Source organism: Sapajus apella, unplaced genomic scaffold, assembly GCF_009761245.1.
Source record: "Sapajus apella isolate SASKATOON/1434 unplaced genomic scaffold, GSC_monkey_1.0 scaffold76, whole genome shotgun sequence".
NCBI lineage: Eukaryota > Metazoa > Chordata > Mammalia > Primates > Cebidae > Sapajus > Sapajus apella.
The window spans coordinates 5,736,101-5,756,072 of record NW_022437016.1 but is presented as its reverse complement, the minus strand read 5'-3'; the positions used below and the strand labels follow the sequence as shown (position 1 = coordinate 5,756,072).

Below are 19,972 nucleotides of genomic sequence, written 5' to 3'. Positions count from 1 at the left end.
ACTACTAGGGACCTCATGGCAAGATCCCTAGGGAGGGGCCAGGGCAGCTAGAGTGGTTGGATTGGATGGTCCAAAGTTTATTTTGCAATTGGTGTGGAAGTATTTCAGTATTTTAGCAGCCAATACTAGCCACTGTGCTGTGTATCTGCTCAGTATCAGAGCTTATCCTGGGGGTATCATTGGCTGAGCAGTTGGAGCTGTTTCTTAATTCTGACCGTTTGTGTATTTGCATTTTGCCGTTTCTCTTGAGAATGTCACCATGGACTCATGGAGCCTTTGGGCTGGGCCAGCAATCTGGAGGCCTGGATTTCTCTCTCTCTACTCTGTCATTTCACTTACATAACCTGGGGCAAGTCTGATAACTAAATCTCAGAGGGTTAATAGTTTGTGATTCTAACTAGCATTTAGTTGATTTGATTTTGACCAACTTTACTTGGCTAAGATTCACATTAACCTATAATAGGGCATAGTCTGTTTCATACCAAGGTAGCAGCTCATCAGGTTATTTTAGATGGAAATATCTTCATCTCTTTGAATATATTTAGTTAGTTAAACTAAAATGCTATTTCGAATCACATTTTTAGTCATGTAAAAAGTATCTAAATGTTGAACAAAATGTTTATAAATTTATTGGACAGGTTGGGTATTTTAAAATTTAATTTCACTAGTTTTATCATTTTGTTTTTAGTTTTTTTGTGGTAGGTGATGTCTGTACTTCATATGACCACAAATAACAAATATAAAGTTACTGCCTGGGCGTTTTGGTAATATTCAGATCCTGGTGATATTTAAATTACTGTGTCAAATACCTAAGTATTTTAGCAAAGGCTTTAATTGTGTTCTGCAAAATGAATTGCAAATTGTAGCTAGTTACTGGCCAGCCATCATAGCTCACATCTGTAATGCTAGCACTGTGGGAGGCTGAGACAGGAGGATTGCTTGAGGCCAGGAGTTGGAGACTAGTCTGAGCAGCATAGTAAGACCCCAGCATCTACCAAAAAAATTACAAAAATTAAGTTGGCACAGTGGTGCATACCTGTAGTCCCAACTACTCAGGAAGCTGAGGCAAGAGGATTGCTTGAGTCCAGGAGTTCAAGGCTGCAATGAGCTATGATCGTGCCACTGCACTCCAGCCTGGGTTACAGAGTGAGCGCCAGTCTCTTTATTTTTATATTTTTTGAGACAGTCTTACTCTGTTACCCAGGCTGGAGTGCAGTGGCACAATCTTGGCTTACTGCAACCTCTGCCTCCTGGGTTCAAGTGGTTCTCCCACCTCAGCCTCCCAGGTATCTAGGATTATAAGCATGTGCCACCATGTCTGGTTAATTTTTTTGTAGTTTTGGGAGAGGCAGGGTTTCACCACATTGGGCAGGCTGGTCTCAAACTGCTGACCTCAAGTGATCTACCTGCCTCAGCCTCCTAAAGTGCTGGGATTACAGACATGAACCACCACACCTGGCCGAGACCCAGTTTCTTTAAAAAACAAAAGTAACGGCAACAAAAGAATTGTAAGTGATCACTTAAGAATTGTAAATTTCTGGTGCTGCTTTAGGAAATCCCAATTGTTACAGCCTTGAGGTCGTAACCCCCCAAGCCCCCGACTCCAAGAAAGGTATGCTTTTCAGATTGTAGTTCTTTCTTTGTAGAAAATGTGAATTTCTTCTGCTGTGTCTTTGGCTATTTTGTGTTGGTTTAGAATTTATCCTGTGCCCATTTCCAGAAAGAACTTGAGGCTATGATCATGTCTCCATAGACTGGGCAGTCTATTTTCCTTCTAATTATTGTGTGATCCTGAGAATTAATGCTAGATGACTAGGGAATTGAAGAATAGAGAGTAAAGCACGCTGACCATATTTAACTTACTGCAGCCAGAGATTTATAGCTTGGTTATTGACATGGTTGGGACATTGCTGCTGAATTTTCTGAGTATTAAAATTGATGTCTTTGTTGCAGGGCTGTGACATAGCCACTGAAATAGACACCATCTATCTACTAGGCTTCTAAATTGCCTTGATTACCAAGAAGTGATCCATTAAGCTTTCTCGTTGTGTGTCTGCTGCCTCTTTAGATGTGATCTGTACATTACATGTGTTTCCTTCAAGTCATTAAGCAAACTATGGTAAAGTAGAAAATGCCCGGCTTTGGTGTCAGAATGCTAGTCCTGCTACTCACTGGTTCTGTGATCTTGGGCAACTCACTTAATGCCTCTGAAACTCACTTTCCTCATCTGTGAAGTGGGCAATTGCATGCCTGCCTTTTGAGAGGATTAGAAATACAGGAAGTAGATTAGTTAAGGTTCTTTTAGTTGCAAGCCACAGAACCCCACACTGGGTGGTCTGAGCACGGCCACCATGAAAGAGAATATTGATTGGGAGCAGACTGGAGGCTCTCACAGATGCCAGGCAAGACTTGAGCAGCCACACTTTGGGGAGGGTGAAACTAGGGCAGCACCATGGACCTTGACAGCCGAAGTCCCAGACTTTAGGGCTCTGTCGTTGACATGACACAGACCTAGAGACTCCCAGCTGTCTCATGTTTTGGTTTCAATCTCTCACTTCCTGGGAGAGAATTGTACTGGTTTAGCAAGCGGGCCCAGGCCTGGCTCACAAGGAGAGGAGTCTTCCTAGGATTCACTCCTGTGTTTTAGGGACAGTTCTCAGGTGAGGCAGGGGAATGCAGTAAGCGGGGTGGTCATTCCAAGGGCCGTGTAGAACACATCACAGAGCCAGACACACAGCAGATGTGCGGCAGTGATGAGTTTTGTCTGTGCTGAGAGGCCTCCAGTCTGGGTTGCTCCTTGTTTGCATGGGCTGGGTGGAGAGGGGACAGCGGGGGTTGGTTGCTCCTGCTGAGCAGGTGCTTCTCATGACTCCCCTCTGGGCCGCCTGGCTGCCTGCCTGTGTGTCCAAGAGAAGCTACTGGTTTGTCAGCTCTGCTGAGGGAGCCAAATTACTTCATTCTAATGGGGCATGATTCAATGCAGGGGAATAGGTGATTGATGAAATGGGACCCAAATGGCTTTGAAGAGTTCATTTATTTAACATGGGTAAGCAATTTGCTTCTAGGAAGACGTTGACTCACTCTGACTTCCATTATGCAAAATATCCCCAGGAATCTCTGCTCTTAAGATTCATATCGGTCTCTGGGTTTCCTTCTTACCTACTTAATCATCAGTTCAGCAAGTATTTGTGGCAGCATTTGATTTGTGCCGGACACTGTGCCTGGCTTAGGACACTGCTGCTTGCCAGGATCCGTCAGCCCTGTAGACAGGTGGCTGGCGCACCAGCTCTGGGGGCTGGAGGAGCGCATCTTTGTCAGTCAAGAAAGGGCTTCCTGATGAGGTTCGGCCTGAGCAGATCCTGCAAGTTGCCCTGGAGAGTGGTAAATGATGGCACTGGGTCTCGGGGGGATGGACATTCCTCCTGGAGCTCCAAATGAGGGATTTTCCAGTTCCACTGAGATGCAAGGGCAGGAGGAAGGGAAGAGAGCAGGAACTGAGGAGAGTGGTGGCCTGAAAATTTTGAGGAACCTATAAAATAGCTGCCAGAAAGAAGAAAAGAGCCTGAGCTGATATGCAGGCCCTGGCGTGGCAGTGGGCTGTCCTCTAGGACTAGGAGCCAGCCTGCAGAGGTCCTGTTAAGAAACTGGGTCCCACATGCATACATTCCTGGAGTCTCTAGGCCATCTATCAGAAATCCATATTTACTGTTTTTTTCTTGATCCTAACCTTTTTTGGTTGGCTTTGAAGTTACTACTTAAGCACAAATTCTCCCTTTACCAGTTACTAGCTGAGTGGACTCAAACAAGTTACTTCTGCTCCCAGAGTCGGTTTCATCATTTGAAAAATGGGACGTTCCCTGGAATGCTGTGGCAACTAGAGATAATATGTCAGTAGCTAGTATAGCACTCGGGAGCATAAGAATAATAGTAACAGCTGACATTTATCAAGTGCTTGCTTCGAGCCAGGCATCATTCTGAGAACTTTGTCTGGATTAACTCATTTAATCTCTTTAACACTCCAGGACATAGGTAGAATTATTACCTCTACTTAGAGTTAAGAATATTGACATACAGAGAAGTTGAGTAACTTGTTCAAGGTTGCACAGTTCGTAAAGTCACACACTCTTAATCATCACTGCCCCTCATGTTAAGTGCTCAGGAAACAATAGATCTTCTCTTCTTATTTTTTCACTGGCTTTTCTTATTTTCTTTGGCTGGCCTTTATATGGCTGACAGTGATGACGTTACCCTGGCCAAGCACCCAGATGCATTATATTTAAGGCATCTATTATGGGGCAGTGATGAATGGGCTAAAGAGTATGGGCCTCGAAGCCCACACCTGGCCTCACCATCTTGAACTTCTGTGCCACAGTTTCCTCATCTCTAAAATGGGGAGCATAGTAACACATAAGCACATTGGGTCCTTGTGAAGATTAAATAAGAAATTGCGTTGAGGTTGGGTGCAGTGGCTCACATCTGTAATCCCAGCAGTTTGGTAGGCGGAGGTGGGCGGATCATGAGGTCAGGAGATTGAGATCATCCTGGCCAAAATGGTGAAACCCTATCTCTACTAAAAAAATACAAAAATTAGCTGGGCATGGTGCCGAGTGCCTATACTCCAAGCTATTTGGGAAGTTGAGGCAGGAGAATCGCTTGAACCAGGGAGTCATAGGTTGCAGTGAGCCGAGATTGCGCCACTGCACTCCAGCCTGGCGACAGAGCGAGACTTCATCTCGAAAAAAAAGGGGGTGGGGGGACTAAAAAAGAAAATGCCTGGAATGCACTTAGCTTGGTGGCTGACATACTGGGTCTGGAGAGCCTCCTTGGTCTTGATGTCCTCTTTAAATCCTACCCACTCTTCTCTGAGGTCCTCTGGCTGCGCATGTGTTTTTATGCAGGTGGGAGCTGAGAGAATCCCACAGGATACTGTTGTGATGTACAAATGGCATTTGGGAACTCCTTGTGCTGTTGACATGTGGCATGATTTACAAAAGGGCCTGACATTTCCAGCAGTCTGGATGACTGACTTACCATGACCAAACTGGTGGTTTAGCATTTAAAAGCTTTAATTGGCAGGTGGTACCTTGGCCTTGTTTTGTCAGGCTTGGAAGCATAACGGTATTCCCCTAGATCAGGGATTCTTCACCTTTTTTTGCCCTCTGCGTCCTTTTGGCAATCTACTGAAGCCAGAGCCCCCTATCTTGAAAAAATGTTTAAATGCATAAAATACATGTGTAGGATTCTAAAGGAAACCAAATATTTTGAAATTAAGTTATCAAAATATAAAAAGTTATGCTATGGAAATGGTGCTTCTTTATTAATATGTTAAATAGTAAGATGTGGTGAGTATAAGTAACTACCATAGTTATAAAGTAGCGATAAAAATGAATATTTTGAGATATCTGCAACATATACAAAATAACTATTTCTTTTGATGACAAAGTCAAGGTAATACCACTGGTATTACTATGGTTTGTAGGAATAGCAATATTTCTTCAATTCATAATTGAAGGTAATGCTAAATCTCAGAGGTTAGTGGAAATAGAGATGTAATTTTTTTCCTCCGCTCATATACCTTCAGCCTGTAAATTTTAATCAGGTTGAAAGCTCCTGTTGTAGGTGGTATCTTAGCTTTAGGAGAAAACATAAGTCAGCGTGAACTACAAAGGCTGTTTGCAGCCCCAGTTTCTTCACTAACTGAACATCGGCCTTCCAGCATTTGGAGAGCACTTAGTTGGTGCTAGGCCCTGTGTTGGGTATTCTATACGCATTAACTTTAATTGAACATTTTTTCTTATTTTGAAATAGTTTTAAATTTGTAGAAAAGTATAAAAATAAAGGGTTGTATTTTTTTCTGAGCCTTCTGAGAGAAAGTTGCCAATGTGAAGCCTTGTCTTCTCTGAATATGCTAGTGTGTATTTCTTATAAACAGGAACATTCTCCTGTATAACCTCAGCCCAGCCACTACCACCAGGAAATTAACCTGGACTAATTTTCACCATCACTATCTTCTAATCCTCAGACTCGTTCGCATTTCATCAGTTGTCTCAATAACATCCTTTGCAGCAAAAGGATCCTATGCAGGATTATTAGAAATGCCTTGCATTTAATAGTCTTGATACTTTAGTCTTTAGTTTGGAACAGTTCCAGAATCTTCCGTTGACTTTCATAACTTTGACACTTTTGAAGTGCCCAGGCCAGTTATGTTACAGAATGTCCCTTCAGTTTGGGTTGTTTCTCTGGTGTTTTTTTTTTGGCTGATTAGGTTCAGTTTATGCATCTTTGGCAGGAATATCATGGTAGTGACGCTGTGTCTTCTCATTGTGTCCTGTCTGGTGATACATAATTGGATTTGTCCCATTATTGGCTATGCTAACTTTGATAACTTTATGAAGTTAGTGTCTGCCAGGTGTCTTGACTGTCTAGTTATGCTTTTTTCTCTTTGTATTTAATAAGTATTTTAGTAGAAGTGTTTTGAGTCTGTGTAAATATCTTGATCTTGAAACTTTTACCTACTAGTTTTAGCATTCTTTTATGTTTCTTGGCTGAATTATTTATTACTATGTTAGTTGGCAAAGGGTGATTTTTCTAATGACATCATTCTTTGTACATTTATTATTCATCATTTTTCTATAAAGGAAAGCCTGCTCTTTTTCCCTCCCATTCATATCAGTATGGATTTACGAATTCCTATTTTATTTGGTGGGTTATAATCTATTACTATCAGTGGGGTATAAACCATTACTCTCATTATTTATTTCAGTGCTCAGATCATCCCAGATTTGGCTTGTGGAAGCCTTTCCAAACTGTATGTGTGTCCTTTTTGACAACATACTATCATTATTTAAGCATTTCTTTAAAAAATTTTTTTCAGCTTTGAGTTATAATTGACAACTTGAAATTGGATATATATAAGGTACACTAGATGTTTTGATAAACATATACATTGTGAAATGATCACCATAATCAAGTTAATTGGCGTATCTATCATCTCACATTATTACTTTTTTTTTGTGATGAAGAAACTTAAGATCTACCCTCTTGGTACATTTCCAGTATTAAATACAGTATTTTTTGTTTGCTTGTTTGTTATTTCAGGATCTTGCTCTGTTGCCTGGGCTTCAGTGCAGTGGCATGATCCCAGCTCATTGCAGCCTCAAACGTCTGGGCTCAAGGGATCCTCTTGCCTTAGCCTCCCAAGTAGCTGGGACTATAGGCGCATGCCACTATACGCAGAGAATGTTTTTATTTTTTACTTTTTTGTGGAGATGGCATCTTGCTATGTTGCCTAGGCTGGTCTTGAACTCCTGGCCTCAAGTGATTCTCCCATCTTGGCCTCCTGCAGTGCTGGGATTATAGGTGTGAGCCATTGTTCCTGGCCAGGGTATTATTACGTATAGTCATCATGCTGTACATTACATCTCCAGAATGAATTCGTCTTGTATAACTAAAATTTTGTTTGCTTTGATCAGCGTCTCCCATATCCTCATCCCACCAGCCTCTGGCAGCCACTGTTCTATAAGCACTTCCTCATTTTCTGCCACAATAAAATGCTATACACATATCTTTCATTGTTCCTGATTTTCCTTTTCCTAATATGGGAATCGCCATTTCTCCAGGTATTTCTGATTCTTTACATACACAGGTTATCTTTTATCTACTCCTTAACTCCATAAGGTGGTGGCAGTTGTCCACCATTTTTATAGGTGAGAATACCAAGGTTCCCAGTAAGTAACTTCCCAGAGTCTCAGAACTGGTAAGTGGCAGAATCAAATTTTGAACATTAAAACGTTTCACGTTTGCGAATGTGAATTCACAAAATGACATTCCCATTTCATAAATGAGGAGATTGAAGCTCATAGAGGTTTGTTAAGCTACTTACCCAAGATCATACCTCTAGTAAGTGGCAGAGATCCAACTCAGGTCTCTTCATCATCACCCTGTTCTGGATGCCTCCCAAGAATGCCTCAGTTGACCTCTTGTATGTGACTCTTAAGTCCCTAGTCCCCAGTGCCAGGTTTGGTTTGTGAATTTCTCTTCTTTGGAGCAACAGTGAGTATGGAAAGACATTTTTTTGTAGTGTTGTAAAAATGATGACCAGCAACTCTGAGGGGTGACAGTCTCATGATGGGCTAATCCCGTAACTGATGCGTCTTCCTAGCAGCTGTTGGAAGCTCAGCTCTCAAGCTTTGTTCTGGGGTGAGTGATGGGCAGTCATTCCCCACTCCTCCAGAAGGTGGTGCTCTCTGACTGTGGCCTGAGCCAGAGCTAGGCACAGGGCCTCACCTTCGTTTGGTTTTAAAATCCGGGACTAGCTACATCTGTTTGCATAATATAAGGATGTATTCTTTAAAAATTCTTCCCTTAATGTCACATGTTCATTGTCATTTCCAGGAAAAGAAACAATCATCAGACTATGAAGAACTGATTCAGGTCTTAAAGAAAGAGCAGGACATCTATACGCATCTGGTCAAATCTCTGCAGGAATCAGACAGGTGAGCGTTTCCTTCTGTCTGGACATCACACATGTAAATGACACACACACACACACACACACCCGCCCCCTTTCAGTCAGTGTTGGTGATCTCTAAGGCAGCAAAGTCCTGCCATGTTGCTTATGGAGCTTTTAAAGCTTAGATGGTGATTGCCCTATTTAATAGTCAGATGTACCTGTTTTCTATCAAGAATTGTCAAGCAGTGTCTAATTTTTGGCAACAAAGTTATGATTAAAATATCATGATTACTCAGGTTTTAAAAATACTGTATTATATATTTAGAAAATGCTTCCATGTGTATTATCTCATATGATCCTCACAGCCATTCTATGAAGTGATAATAATGCTATCCCTGTTTTCTATAAGGTCATGAAAACTAAGATAGGGTAAGTGACTTGCTCAAAGTCACACAGATGTCAAGTGACAGAACCCTGGGACTCAAATAAGTCCCTGCAGAATTGCTGAAATGATTTGCTGCCAGCAAGTGTGGCGAGGAGAGCCAAATCTAGGTTAGAGGCCTTGTTCTAGCCTTGGCTCTCCCACTTTCTGGCTCCATGTCCATAGGCAGCTGTCCTGCTCTGTACATATCTGTACATGCGGGGTTGGCCTCAGGGAGTTCTCACATTGAGAAATCATCTCTTTACACAGTGGGATGGGTACAATTGAAAGGATACGATGCCTGGAATTCATTTCCAAATGGTGCAGAAGCTGAGGAAGTGGGTGGGGAACAAGATTGGCCCTGGCTCTCTGATTGTTGGGACTGGGGTACATGTAGATAGGGGAGAGGTTCATTATAGTAGTTAGTTTTTTCTTTTGTATATGTCTAAAATTTTCTGTAATAAAAAGTTAAAGAAGAATCACCCCTCATTTTTCCCTCTCGTATGCCCTCTGCCCTCACCATAGTGAGCTCTTTATTGTTCCCTGGGCTGCGTGTTCCTGCCTGTATCTTCACCTGTGTTTCCTACCCCTCTATTCCCAACCTTTCCCCTACTTTGTCTCCTCCCAGTCCTTTAGAATATAGATTGAATGTTACCCTTGTCAGGTGACCCAGCTAATCCCCAGAACACTTGCCTCTCTGTGTTTCTGCCTTGTGTTGGGAGGTCACCTTGTGTCACTGTCTGTGCCTGCTCTGCCTCCTCACCTGTGTTGGGAGCTTCCTCAGGGCAGGGATCCCACCTTACTGTCTCTGCTTTCTGGGGCTGGTACAGAGTAGGCAGGAATGTTCTATTCAGGAATGCCCTCCCCGCCATGCTGATCTTCTAAATTATGAGATAATTTCTAGCTTTTTCATTGGAAATGAATCTAGGGAAAACAAAAACATGCTGCTGAAGAGGGGACAGCAGGGGGTTGAGTCATGTGTGGAAACTCATAGAGGGAACGGACACATTTCCTTTCAATGGTGCAGCTTCTCTAGGTGGGAGCCAGGTTGATTCTGGGTACTGAGAGGCCCTGTGGGTGGATATGGTTGCCCTTGAGTCTTCTCAGCTTCATGAGTGGCTCCAAGTTTCACAGGCTCCTTCTTAATGAATGAAAACTTGGATGGGACTGAGGCAGGTCAGGGCCATGACTAACAAGGTTTCTTAAAAGGTTTCCTGTTCATCTTCAGACTTGTAATACATTTAGGGGGAGATAGACCCGAGTCCACTTCTCAGCTCCGCCACTCAGCAGCCCTGAGCTCTTCGGGAAGTAGTTTCTCACCCTGAGCCTCAGTGTGTTTGTGAAATTGAGATTGGCTGGTCTGCCTGCTTACCTACCTACTTATATATCTACCTACTTTACAGGGTTGTGTTGAAACTAGAGAGGACAATGTCTTAATAAAGACAATACTTCCTGGCATATAGTAAGCACTCAGTAATTAGTAAGATTTCTTAAGAATAACAACAACATGAAAAGCTTACATATGTCTCAGTATTCCATCATGTGTAAACTTAGTTTGCAGGGGGCTTTTGAATCCTCAGACCTTGGCATATCCAGAGGGCAGTATGTGGGCTAAGGAAGATGGAGCTCCCTTCTGTAACTCTAGCACTGTTCACTCTGGAAATTGGCAGGAAAGGTGGATGACCCTGGAGACAGATGAGGTACTGTGATTAAAACTGGAAATGGAGGGCAAGAAGGGAGGAAACTCACCATGAGCAAGAATGTGGCTGATCCTTTCACTTTTACTATTAATTCTTCACAGCAGCACTTAGAAGTTAGCGGATTATCCCCAAATTACAGAAGTGAAAATGTGCATTCTAAGACACTGTGTCTGCAGTGAAGGATTATCAGTGCTCGGGTCGCCTTGGCTCCCCAGCCAGGTTCTTGCCGGTGCACTCCCAATCTTGAGGACTAGCACAGTTTCCCTGTAACTCAGGGTTTCTCAGCCTCAGCAGTATGAGGCTTTTTGGGGCTGGATAATTTTTTTTGTTATGAGGACATGTCCTGTGCTTTGTAAGATGTTTAGCAATCCCTGGCTTCTATCATGGGAGGGTCAGCACACCTGATTCTCCCATGCAGTTTGAAGAACCAACAATGTCTCCAGACATGGCCAAATGTCCCCTGCGGGGTGGGGGCAACATCATCTCCAGATGAGAATCATTGCTGTAACTCATGAAAATCAGCAATCTTGGCTCATAAATACTATCTTCTGTATGGGAGTTGTTGGAGTACGTGTAAGGAAGGAAATGATGTTTGCAGAGCATCTCACATGTGTTAGGCCCTGTCCTAAGGTCTTTCCCACATAACATCTTATTTACTCCTCAAAACAATTGCAAAGCAAAGGTATTGTTACCCCCATTTTGCATGAGGAAATCAGGACTTGGGTAGATGAACTGGCTTGCTCAGTAGTGGTGGCGTGCTATTTTGAGCTTGGGTCCCTCTGACGCCTCATTTTTGCTCCTGTCTGCCCTGCCCCAATTCCAGGAAGAAGGGTTTTTTTTTTTTTTTTCTTCCTGAGTGAAGCACCTTTTGTTCTCTCAACTCCTCACACCTTGGAAAGCTTCTCAAGTTGGGAAAACATAAGTGACAGACACAGGAACAGCAGCTGTGTACTTTTCACCCTGTCAGAAAATGGAAGAGGGAGTGAAGCCGTTAGCTTTCCCCAGCCCTAATTGCAGGAGCGTTGCTAAAACAGTCTCTTTTTTCCCCTTGGTTAAATGCCTCTGCGGTACCACTGCATCCAAGCGAGTGCTGTGCTGTGACACCTCTGTGAGGTTTTTCATCAGCCTTACAAATTGATCATTATGATTGCCTTAAAATGGAACTAGGTACAAGTTGCTAGTAGGGCCCTTTCCCTTGCGTGAAGACTGCTTCACAATGAACTGTCCTCAAAGCAGCAAGCATAGAAGATTAGACATGATGGTTTATTTTCCTTCCAATGTGTGTTGATTTATGTGTGCAGTTCGATGGATGTAGCTGGAAGTCTCTGAAGGAGAAGCGGGGCTTCTTTGAGGAGTCTGGCACACATATTTAGAGCAATTGTCCTAACCATTCGGGGGGTATTGATCCCTTTTGAAAAAACTGATGAAAGCTTATAGGCCCTCTCCCTAGAAAAATCCACATATAAGTACCTTTTTGCAGATAATTTCATGGCATTGATGGACCTTTTTAGGGAACTGTAGGTGCTGGTTGGAGAATGATAGCTCTCTTGCTGTCTAAAAAATGAGCCTTTCTGATTTGTTAATGTGTTTCAGTAGTCTTAAAGATGTTCATATACTTTGACCCAGTAATTGCATTGCTGGGAATCTTTCTTAAGAAAATAACCTGGATGTCAAACAAGGCTTTAAGCACAGAGATGCACAGTGAAACATTATTTATGCTATTCAGATGTCAGCTGGGGTCTCCATGTTCATCTGAGAGCTGGATTTAAGTGGTCAGATCTCTGCCAATTGCACATCAGTAGGAGTCCACAGCCTTTCTTATGGATCTGCACTGTCCAGTTCAGTAGCCACTAGCCATGTGGCTTTTCACATTTAAGCTTACTTTTAATTTAATAAAATTAAACATTCAGTTCCTTGGTACGTTAGCCACATTTCAAATGCCCAATAGGCACATTTAGTTAGTGGCTACTGTGGTTGACAGTGCAGATATAGAACACTTCTATCAATGGAGAAAGTTCTATTGCACAGGGCTCCCCAATATTAATGCAGGTTCTGGGAGGTGTGCATTTTCTTGGCCTCTCTGGGTTTTGGGCTTCTGGTCCGTGCAAGCTCCCTGCACAGCTCAGCACTATATTCCCTCTCCCAGAATAGAAATCCATTCATACTGTTCATTTTTGAGTGGTTAACCCACCACAGTTGAGTTTTTTTTGGCCCCTAAATTAGTCCTTTTCTCCCTGTTATCGTTGACTGACTCTTCCTTTTTGTCTCTTCCCACCTGTCCCACATCCTTACTTCCATTCTGACTTTTTTGGGGAATAACATAACAGGAGTCCTCTGTCTCCCTTTCTTCTGAGGCCTAGGTGCCCAACTAACGCCAGGCCCTGGGGAGCCTCCCTTTCTATACCCAAGTCCTTTCAGGGCATTGTTCTGAACAGAGACACATTCTGGACTGGAGAATTAAATTATTTTCACCTAGATAGGCCTATAGCAAAAACCTGGAAATGACCCAGGTATCCACTAATAGGGGACGAATTAAAGTAAGTGGTTAGACAGTCACCTGGTTTAATATTATACAGTCATTAAAAATGATGTTTGCAAACAATTTCTAAAATTATAGGGAATTATGACACAAGGAATGCTCATCAGAATTGTATGTCTAGTATTATTACAGCCATGTAAATTATGCATAGGGGAAAAGATTGGTAGTAGGAGCGTGATAATTTTTGTTTTCTTTATACTGTTGTATTTAAAATTTTCTATAGTAAACCTGTATTTACTTTTATAACCAGAAAAAACCACAAATGACATAAAAATCACGGGAAGGTTTTCTGGGCTTTGCATCTAAAAGTACAAATAGGTCTGTTTTAAAACTTCTGGTGTCTTGTTTTACCAAGTATCAACAACCTGCAAGCTGAGTTAAACAACATTTTTGCTCTGCGGAAGCAACTGGAATGGGATGTGCTGTCTTATCAGAATTTGCGAAAGACCTTGGAGGAGCAGATCAGCGAAATTCGGAGGCGGGAAGGTACACACACTTCTACGCACTTCTCTTTGGTTTTTCCACTTGGAGGGCATGGACTGAACTTCAGGAGAGTCCTAAATATTTGTTGAGGGATGAAACATACACGGGGTTTAGTCTGGAGAGCCTTTTTGTGGTGACCATGTTGATGCTGGCCTTCTAGTAGAAGAGCCCAGTAAGTTGTACTAATTCTGCAGAAGGTCCGGTGCAGCATTGCTTCCGCGGTACCTCTGCTACTTTCTGCATCATTTGATACTTCTAGTTCCAGATATCCCTGGGCCCTTGCAATCCCCTTTTTCTGGGGATTGCAGCCCTCACTGCCCAAAACATCTGAGTACTGCCACCACAGCACCTACTGCAGAGAGCCCAAGACTGCACAGACATATGGGTGAGACACTGTTTCAGGTTGAAGCACTGTTTGTAGCATTGTAGGTGCATTAAAGGCCCTCCCTCCCTATAAGATGAGGGTCCTGTGGGACTTAGGTTTTCTGGACTCATCACAGTAATATTAATATTTGACCCTCTTACCTGGTAGAACTTGAGCCCTTTAAAATCTGGGTTAATATCTGATTCCCTTCTGTATCTCTAGCCCAGTGCCTGACACATTTGGTAAAAATTGGTGATAACAGTGATAGGTTTGACGTTTCTTGAGCATCTGCGGTGTACAAGGCACAGTGCTAGGCACCTAACTTTTCATCTGTGATCCTCAATGTCACCTCATTAGGTAGAGTAGGTATTAACTTCATTTTACAGATGAAGAAACTAAGGCTCAGCTGGGGGCTGATGTGCCCAGATTTGAGCCAGGGCATCTTCTTTTAAGCTTAGCTCTTTCTCGTATTCTGTACTGTATTTTAGATATATCAGTTCTTACGTTTGTGTGTTAAATGAGGTACTATTTGTGGATATGCTTTGCTCAATACACATATCTTCTCCCTGCCCCCGCTTCTTCCCTTCCTATTAGAATTGACCTTTGCTGCAAAGGAAGCAGCTCCTTACATTGGTGACCAGAGAAACTTTTATTTTAGCACTAGCAGGCACTTTCTGCACTTAGTGTGCTGTTTCCCATGAGGGGTCTGGGGCCTGTACAAAAATAGATCAGACACTTTTATCTCCCTTGAGTTCTACCCTTGAGGGTCACATCTAATTTTTCTGCATTCTCCCCTAAACACAATCAGTCCCTCATTTAAAATGAAATCACCATTTGCTTGTGCCATTCAGAATGGTCTCCAGGCACAATACTTGATATGCAAATTATAATTCACAGTTGGCCACAGTGAAAACCTACAGCCTAAGATGAAACTATACATTGAAATACCAGCCTGTTGAGAAAGGGAAAATTATTTTTGCTCCAAAAGTGGTGCCTTCAGCTCCCTCTGCGTACTTACGCTGCTTTCCATCCACTGTCCCCATTCACATTGCTTCAGATGGATTGCACAGGGATAAGTCTTTGGGAGGATCTGTTTCTGATATCCTTTTTCTCTTCCCAATCCTCACTTTTTTTTTTTTTTTTTTGGCAGAAGAATCATTTTCATTTTATAGTGATCAAACATCTTATCTAAGTATTTGCCTTGAAGAAAACAATCGGTTTCAAGTGGAGCATTTTTCTCAAGAAGAGCTTAAGAAAAAGGTATTGACCTATTAACTTTTAGTGCTTTTCTTTTGTTTGTCGTATCTTGGGTTCCTGATGAGAGGCTAAGATTCTGAAGGCCCTTCTTCCTTCCTTCTTGTCCCCTCTTGTGTGTGCCCCTCCTTGTGTCCGTTACCTGGAGTACCTTCCCTCGTGTCTGATAAACTCCTCAGGCCTAAGAACTCAGCCAGCCTTGATCTCCTTGAGGAAAAGCTCTCTGGCCCCTCAGTTTAAGAGTTAGCCACCTTTCCTTCAGGTTGTTCACCTCTTTTCTTGTACCTAATCCAAATCAATGTCCTTCTCTTACCGATCTGTAATTATCTGGTTATTTGTCTATGTTTCCTTGCTAGGCTGTGAACATCTTAAACTTAGTGATTGTGTCTTACTTGTTTCCGATTTCCCATTGCCTGTGACACACATATAGGAGGTAATAACAGATGCATTTTGAATGATTAAAGTTCCAGGTTTGATCAGTAGATCTTTCAAACTGGAAAGGATTTTCTTTTCTTTTTTTTTTTTGAGACAGAGTCTTGCTCTGTCACCTAGGCTGGAGTGCAGTGGCATGATCTCTGCTTACCCCAACCTCCGCCTCCTGGGTTCAAGTGATACTCCTGTCTCAGTCTCCCAGGTAGCTGGGATTACAGGCGCACACCACCACACCCGGCTAATTTTTCGTAGAGACAGGGTTTCACCATGTTTGCCAGGCTGGTCTTGAACTCCTGACCTCATGATCCACCCGTCTCAGCCTCCCAAAGTGCCGGGATTACAGGCGTGAGCCACCATGCCTGGCCTGGAAAGGGTTTTCAATGTGTTGATCAGTGGCTTGGTTAGAGTGGCTTAGTGTTTCAAGGTTCTGAAAACCATTGTTAGGAATAGGAAGTGTGAAACTATATAGTTTATTATAAAATAATCATGTATGTGTGACTGAGATTCAGTTTCTGTCTTGGAATAATTTATATTCTGATAGAAGAGATAGTCATGTAAGCAAGTAATTGCAATGTGAGGTACAAGGTTGCTGTATGGGCAGCTGTACAAGGCATAGAAGTAGCAGAGGAGAGGTTAACTGCCTGTGTGGGAGATGGGACAGGGGTGAACTCACTTGATCAGGGGAAGCTTCTCAACAAAAGTGAGATTTGAAGTGGGTTTTGAAGGACAAATTCGGAGTTTGTCCAGGTCTCCACTTTCTCAGCAGAGAAAGAGAAAAACAGCCTGTGTAAGGCACAGAGCTGAGAAATAGCAAGGATAATACAAATTTGGTTTTTTTGGGAGGAGTAGGGCAAGAAGTATGGCGGCAGCTGTTCGTTTTTAAAGATGAAAATAGAGATGAGAATAGCTGCTGCTAGTGTCCACTGACGCTGTGGTAAGGGCAGGAGGTAGTTCGCTGGGTTGGCACTTAGTAAATGTTTGTAGAACCAGAATGTCTTGTTTTTCCTACCAGAACCTCCTTGAGGATTAGATCCAATTTTTGTTCATATTTTGATGTATTGGACATCTCATATGTGTACTCAGGGTGGGAATTTCCATGTTATTTGAAGAGCTAATAATTGCTTCCATCAAGAAGCCTTCGAAAATTACTGGCCTTTGGGATTTGAGTGTCTGCTCGATTCCTTATGTGTCTGGCCTTGGAAGTCCCGGGCGCGGCTCTGCCTGTGCAGCTGCTCTTTCCCACATGGTTAGACATTTGGCCATTGTTCTGTCTCATTTAGTTCTCCAGACACCCCAGCTGTGGGACTTCGGGCAGTTAATATCTTTGTATTTCATGTCCTCCTTGTAAAACGGAGATAGACACACTAGCCTGTCCACCTCCTCAGGATTTTGGCAAGGAGTGATTGACTAAAGCTCGTAGGAGTATTTTAGTAGCTGTAAATTGCTTTAGAACTGACAACTGTTAATATTACTGGCATTGCCAGATAGGTGTACAAAGGAGGAGGTCATTGGTGAAAAATAAGACTCTGATACAGTTTCAGAAACTTTAGCATTGGGAGACTTTTCCCCCAGAGGGTCTCAAGTGCAAGGGAGAGATAGCATTAGCTGTCATTGAGGCAGTTAGACTGTGCCAGGACTTTAGTGCACTGTGACCATAGTCCTGCTCAGTTCTCACTGTAACTCTGCAGATGAGGAAACTGGAGCTTAGATTGTGCAGCTTGCCCAGGATCTTTTTGCCTTGAAGTAAGTGATGACTCTGGGATTAGAATACTGTTATGCCAGGTGTTAAAGCCAGTGTTTTTTGCCACTGTGCGCATGATATCCTGAGGGCTAGAATCAGCCCGATTTCCCATGACTGTGGTGTCAAAGCGTCGCTTAATAGGGCTGTCTCAGGCTGTGGCCCTTCGGAAGCTGAAGCCTCCTGCTGGGTATACAGTCCTCTCCCCATTCTTACCTCCTAGGTCAGTGACCTCTTACAGCTAGTGAAGGAGCTGTATACAGACAACCAGCACCTGAAGAAAACCATTTTTGATCTCTCCTGCATGGGCTTCCAGGGAAATGGGTTTCCAGACAGACTTGAATCTACAGAAAAAACAGAGGTAAGAAACATTTTTGTTGTCATGTGCTAATTACAAAAGTATAACAACTGGCTTGGTGTGGTGGCTCACGCCTGCACTCCCAGTACTTTGGGAGGCTGAGGTGGGAGGATCACTTTGGCCCAGGACGTTGAGGCTATAGTGAGCTGTGATTACACCCTACACTTCAGCCTGGGTGACAGAGCGAAACCCTGTCTCAAAGAAAAAAACAAACTGAAACCATATATTTATATATATGTATGTATACAAACCATATATTTATATATGTGTATGTATGTATAACAACCCGAAAGGTTTTTCAAGACTGCATCTGTTTCTGGGGAGGTCTAATTGAAATTCCCTTTGTTGTGGGCTGGGTGTTGAGAGCCCCACGAGGCTGTCAGGTCTGTCCACAGGCTTCCTCAGTTCGGATCATGTCTCCATGGACACATTCGATATACTATGATGCTTTGACTCTGGGCCAGCTCTGGGACCTGTGCTGCAGATGGCACATCTGGATGAGCGATGTGGTCTCAGAGGGATGTGGAGAGTTTCCAAACCAACCAGATAATTGGAATAGCATGGATGCAGCCTTAATGAGTACATTAACATTGAAAAACTGACATACATACAACCCGCCCGGGAAAGGAGGAAAGAAGCCTTCTTCACCTTGATGACTTCTGGGTCTCAGTGCAGATCCTTGTGATTTGTTGGCTCTGATTTTCTCTGTTTGGGACCTGGACTGCACAATGGGAAGACCCTGAAGTTGTGATGTTGTTTCTTTCCCTCTTCATCCCCTAGCTGGGCCTAACTCTCCCATAGGAAGAGCCTTTCTTCATGCGTGTATTAGCATTGTTTCAGAAGACCAGAACTGTTCTCTGATGAAGTGCAGTAGTAGGGCCTTTTGGTACTTGGGTCCCTCACGTGTGAAACTGGAATCTTCCTGGTTGGGGTTGTCTTCTGCTCTACCTGGAGTGCCAGGTAAATGGAGAGCTCACATTCATTGCAGCATCATTTCTTGGGAAAGATTTGTCAACCTTAAGCTGTCCCCTCCTACCTTCCAAGTGGGAAATGCTCAAAGGTATTTATGCTGCACTCTGGCCATCTGCTTTCTTTTAGAGAGGGTATATTATTGATGTTATCCTCCAGGACTCTAGATAATTTTGAAAACCAAGAATATCTGGGATCCATTTAGGGAGAAAGAAGTCTGATTTGCTTCCTCCGAGGCAGCATTCTTCAACTTCATTTGAGACACAAATGGTGTGTTTTGTTTGTTCATTTGCCCTTAAAAAAAAAATCTGTTAAATGTCCCATTATGTCCTTTGGAGAAAAAGACTTTTTCCTTTTCCCACCAGCCAGCTTAGATTTGTTGAGTCTTTTGTCATATTGTACTTCGATTTGATGTTCCCCATGAATAGCCTTGTTCTTTATAGCACACCTCCCCATCATCCCTCAGAATGGGATGGGAAAGGTAATGTGCCCACTGTAATTTTGAGCTGAGGGAGTAGATGGAGTTATGGTGAGGGTGAGATGGGAAAGAGCGGAGCCTGCAGTTCTCTGGGAATACGCATGGCTCTCTTTTGATGAGAAACAAAGCAGGAACAAACCAGAAATGCTTATATTGTCCACAACATTTTCCGAGCAGCATGATTTGCAGAGTGGGGTCTGGGCATGATTCCTGCTCTCTAGGAGCCAATAAATCAGAAACGGAGGCGGGGGGAGAGCAAGTATGTTTTTATTTTTAAAATGCAGAATCTTCTCTCCAATATTTAATTAACCCATAGCATTACCCCAACATTTGGAAAACAGAGAGAATAAATTGCCACTAATTTTGTCACTTTAAAAGGAGCACATAGTTGATTAACGTTTGGAAGTGTTCCTTCTGTATTCATGTGTGTGAACATGTGGATGCACACACCTCTCCTGGAATGCAGCTTTGTCTGCTGTTCTTGCTAATTGCCATTATGTCATAGCATCTTATTCCATTTTTATGAATGTGCTGAAACTTAACTGCCTCATTGCTGTTGGACATGTAGGTTGATTCTAGTGATTTACTATCTTGGATTCTCAAATGAATGTCTTTGGACAAAAATCTTTTTCTGTGTTTAGAAGTTTTTTTTTTTTTCCTTAGAGTTGATTCCCAGGTATGTGTAATTAGTAGGTCAAAGGACAGATATGGATATGCAATAGGCATAAAATTTGTTTTCATATACCCTTCTCCCCCCAGCAACCTTTTTTTTTTTTTTTTTTTT

At 42.7% G+C, this 19,972-nt stretch overlaps 1 protein-coding gene across 4 annotated transcripts in view; it reads left to right on the top strand.

Annotated features, from left to right (window-relative positions):
• CDK5RAP2 (CDK5 regulatory subunit associated protein 2) overlaps window positions 1-19,972 on the top strand; it is a 201,128-nt gene that overhangs the window by 102,854 nt on the left and 78,302 nt on the right. For 3 of the 4 annotated variants that reach the window (XM_032251443.1, XM_032251442.1, XM_032251439.1), the window contains 4 exons: window positions 8,395-8,495; window positions 13,468-13,598; window positions 15,110-15,219; window positions 17,607-17,744. In XM_032251443.1, coding sequence (XP_032107334.1) covers window positions 8,395-8,495; window positions 13,468-13,598; window positions 15,110-15,219; window positions 17,607-17,744 — 480 coding nt within the window. The remainder of the gene's footprint in view (window positions 1-8,394; window positions 8,496-13,467; window positions 13,599-15,109; window positions 15,220-17,606; window positions 17,745-19,972) is intronic. The other variant, XM_032251440.1, reaches the window with a different exon arrangement.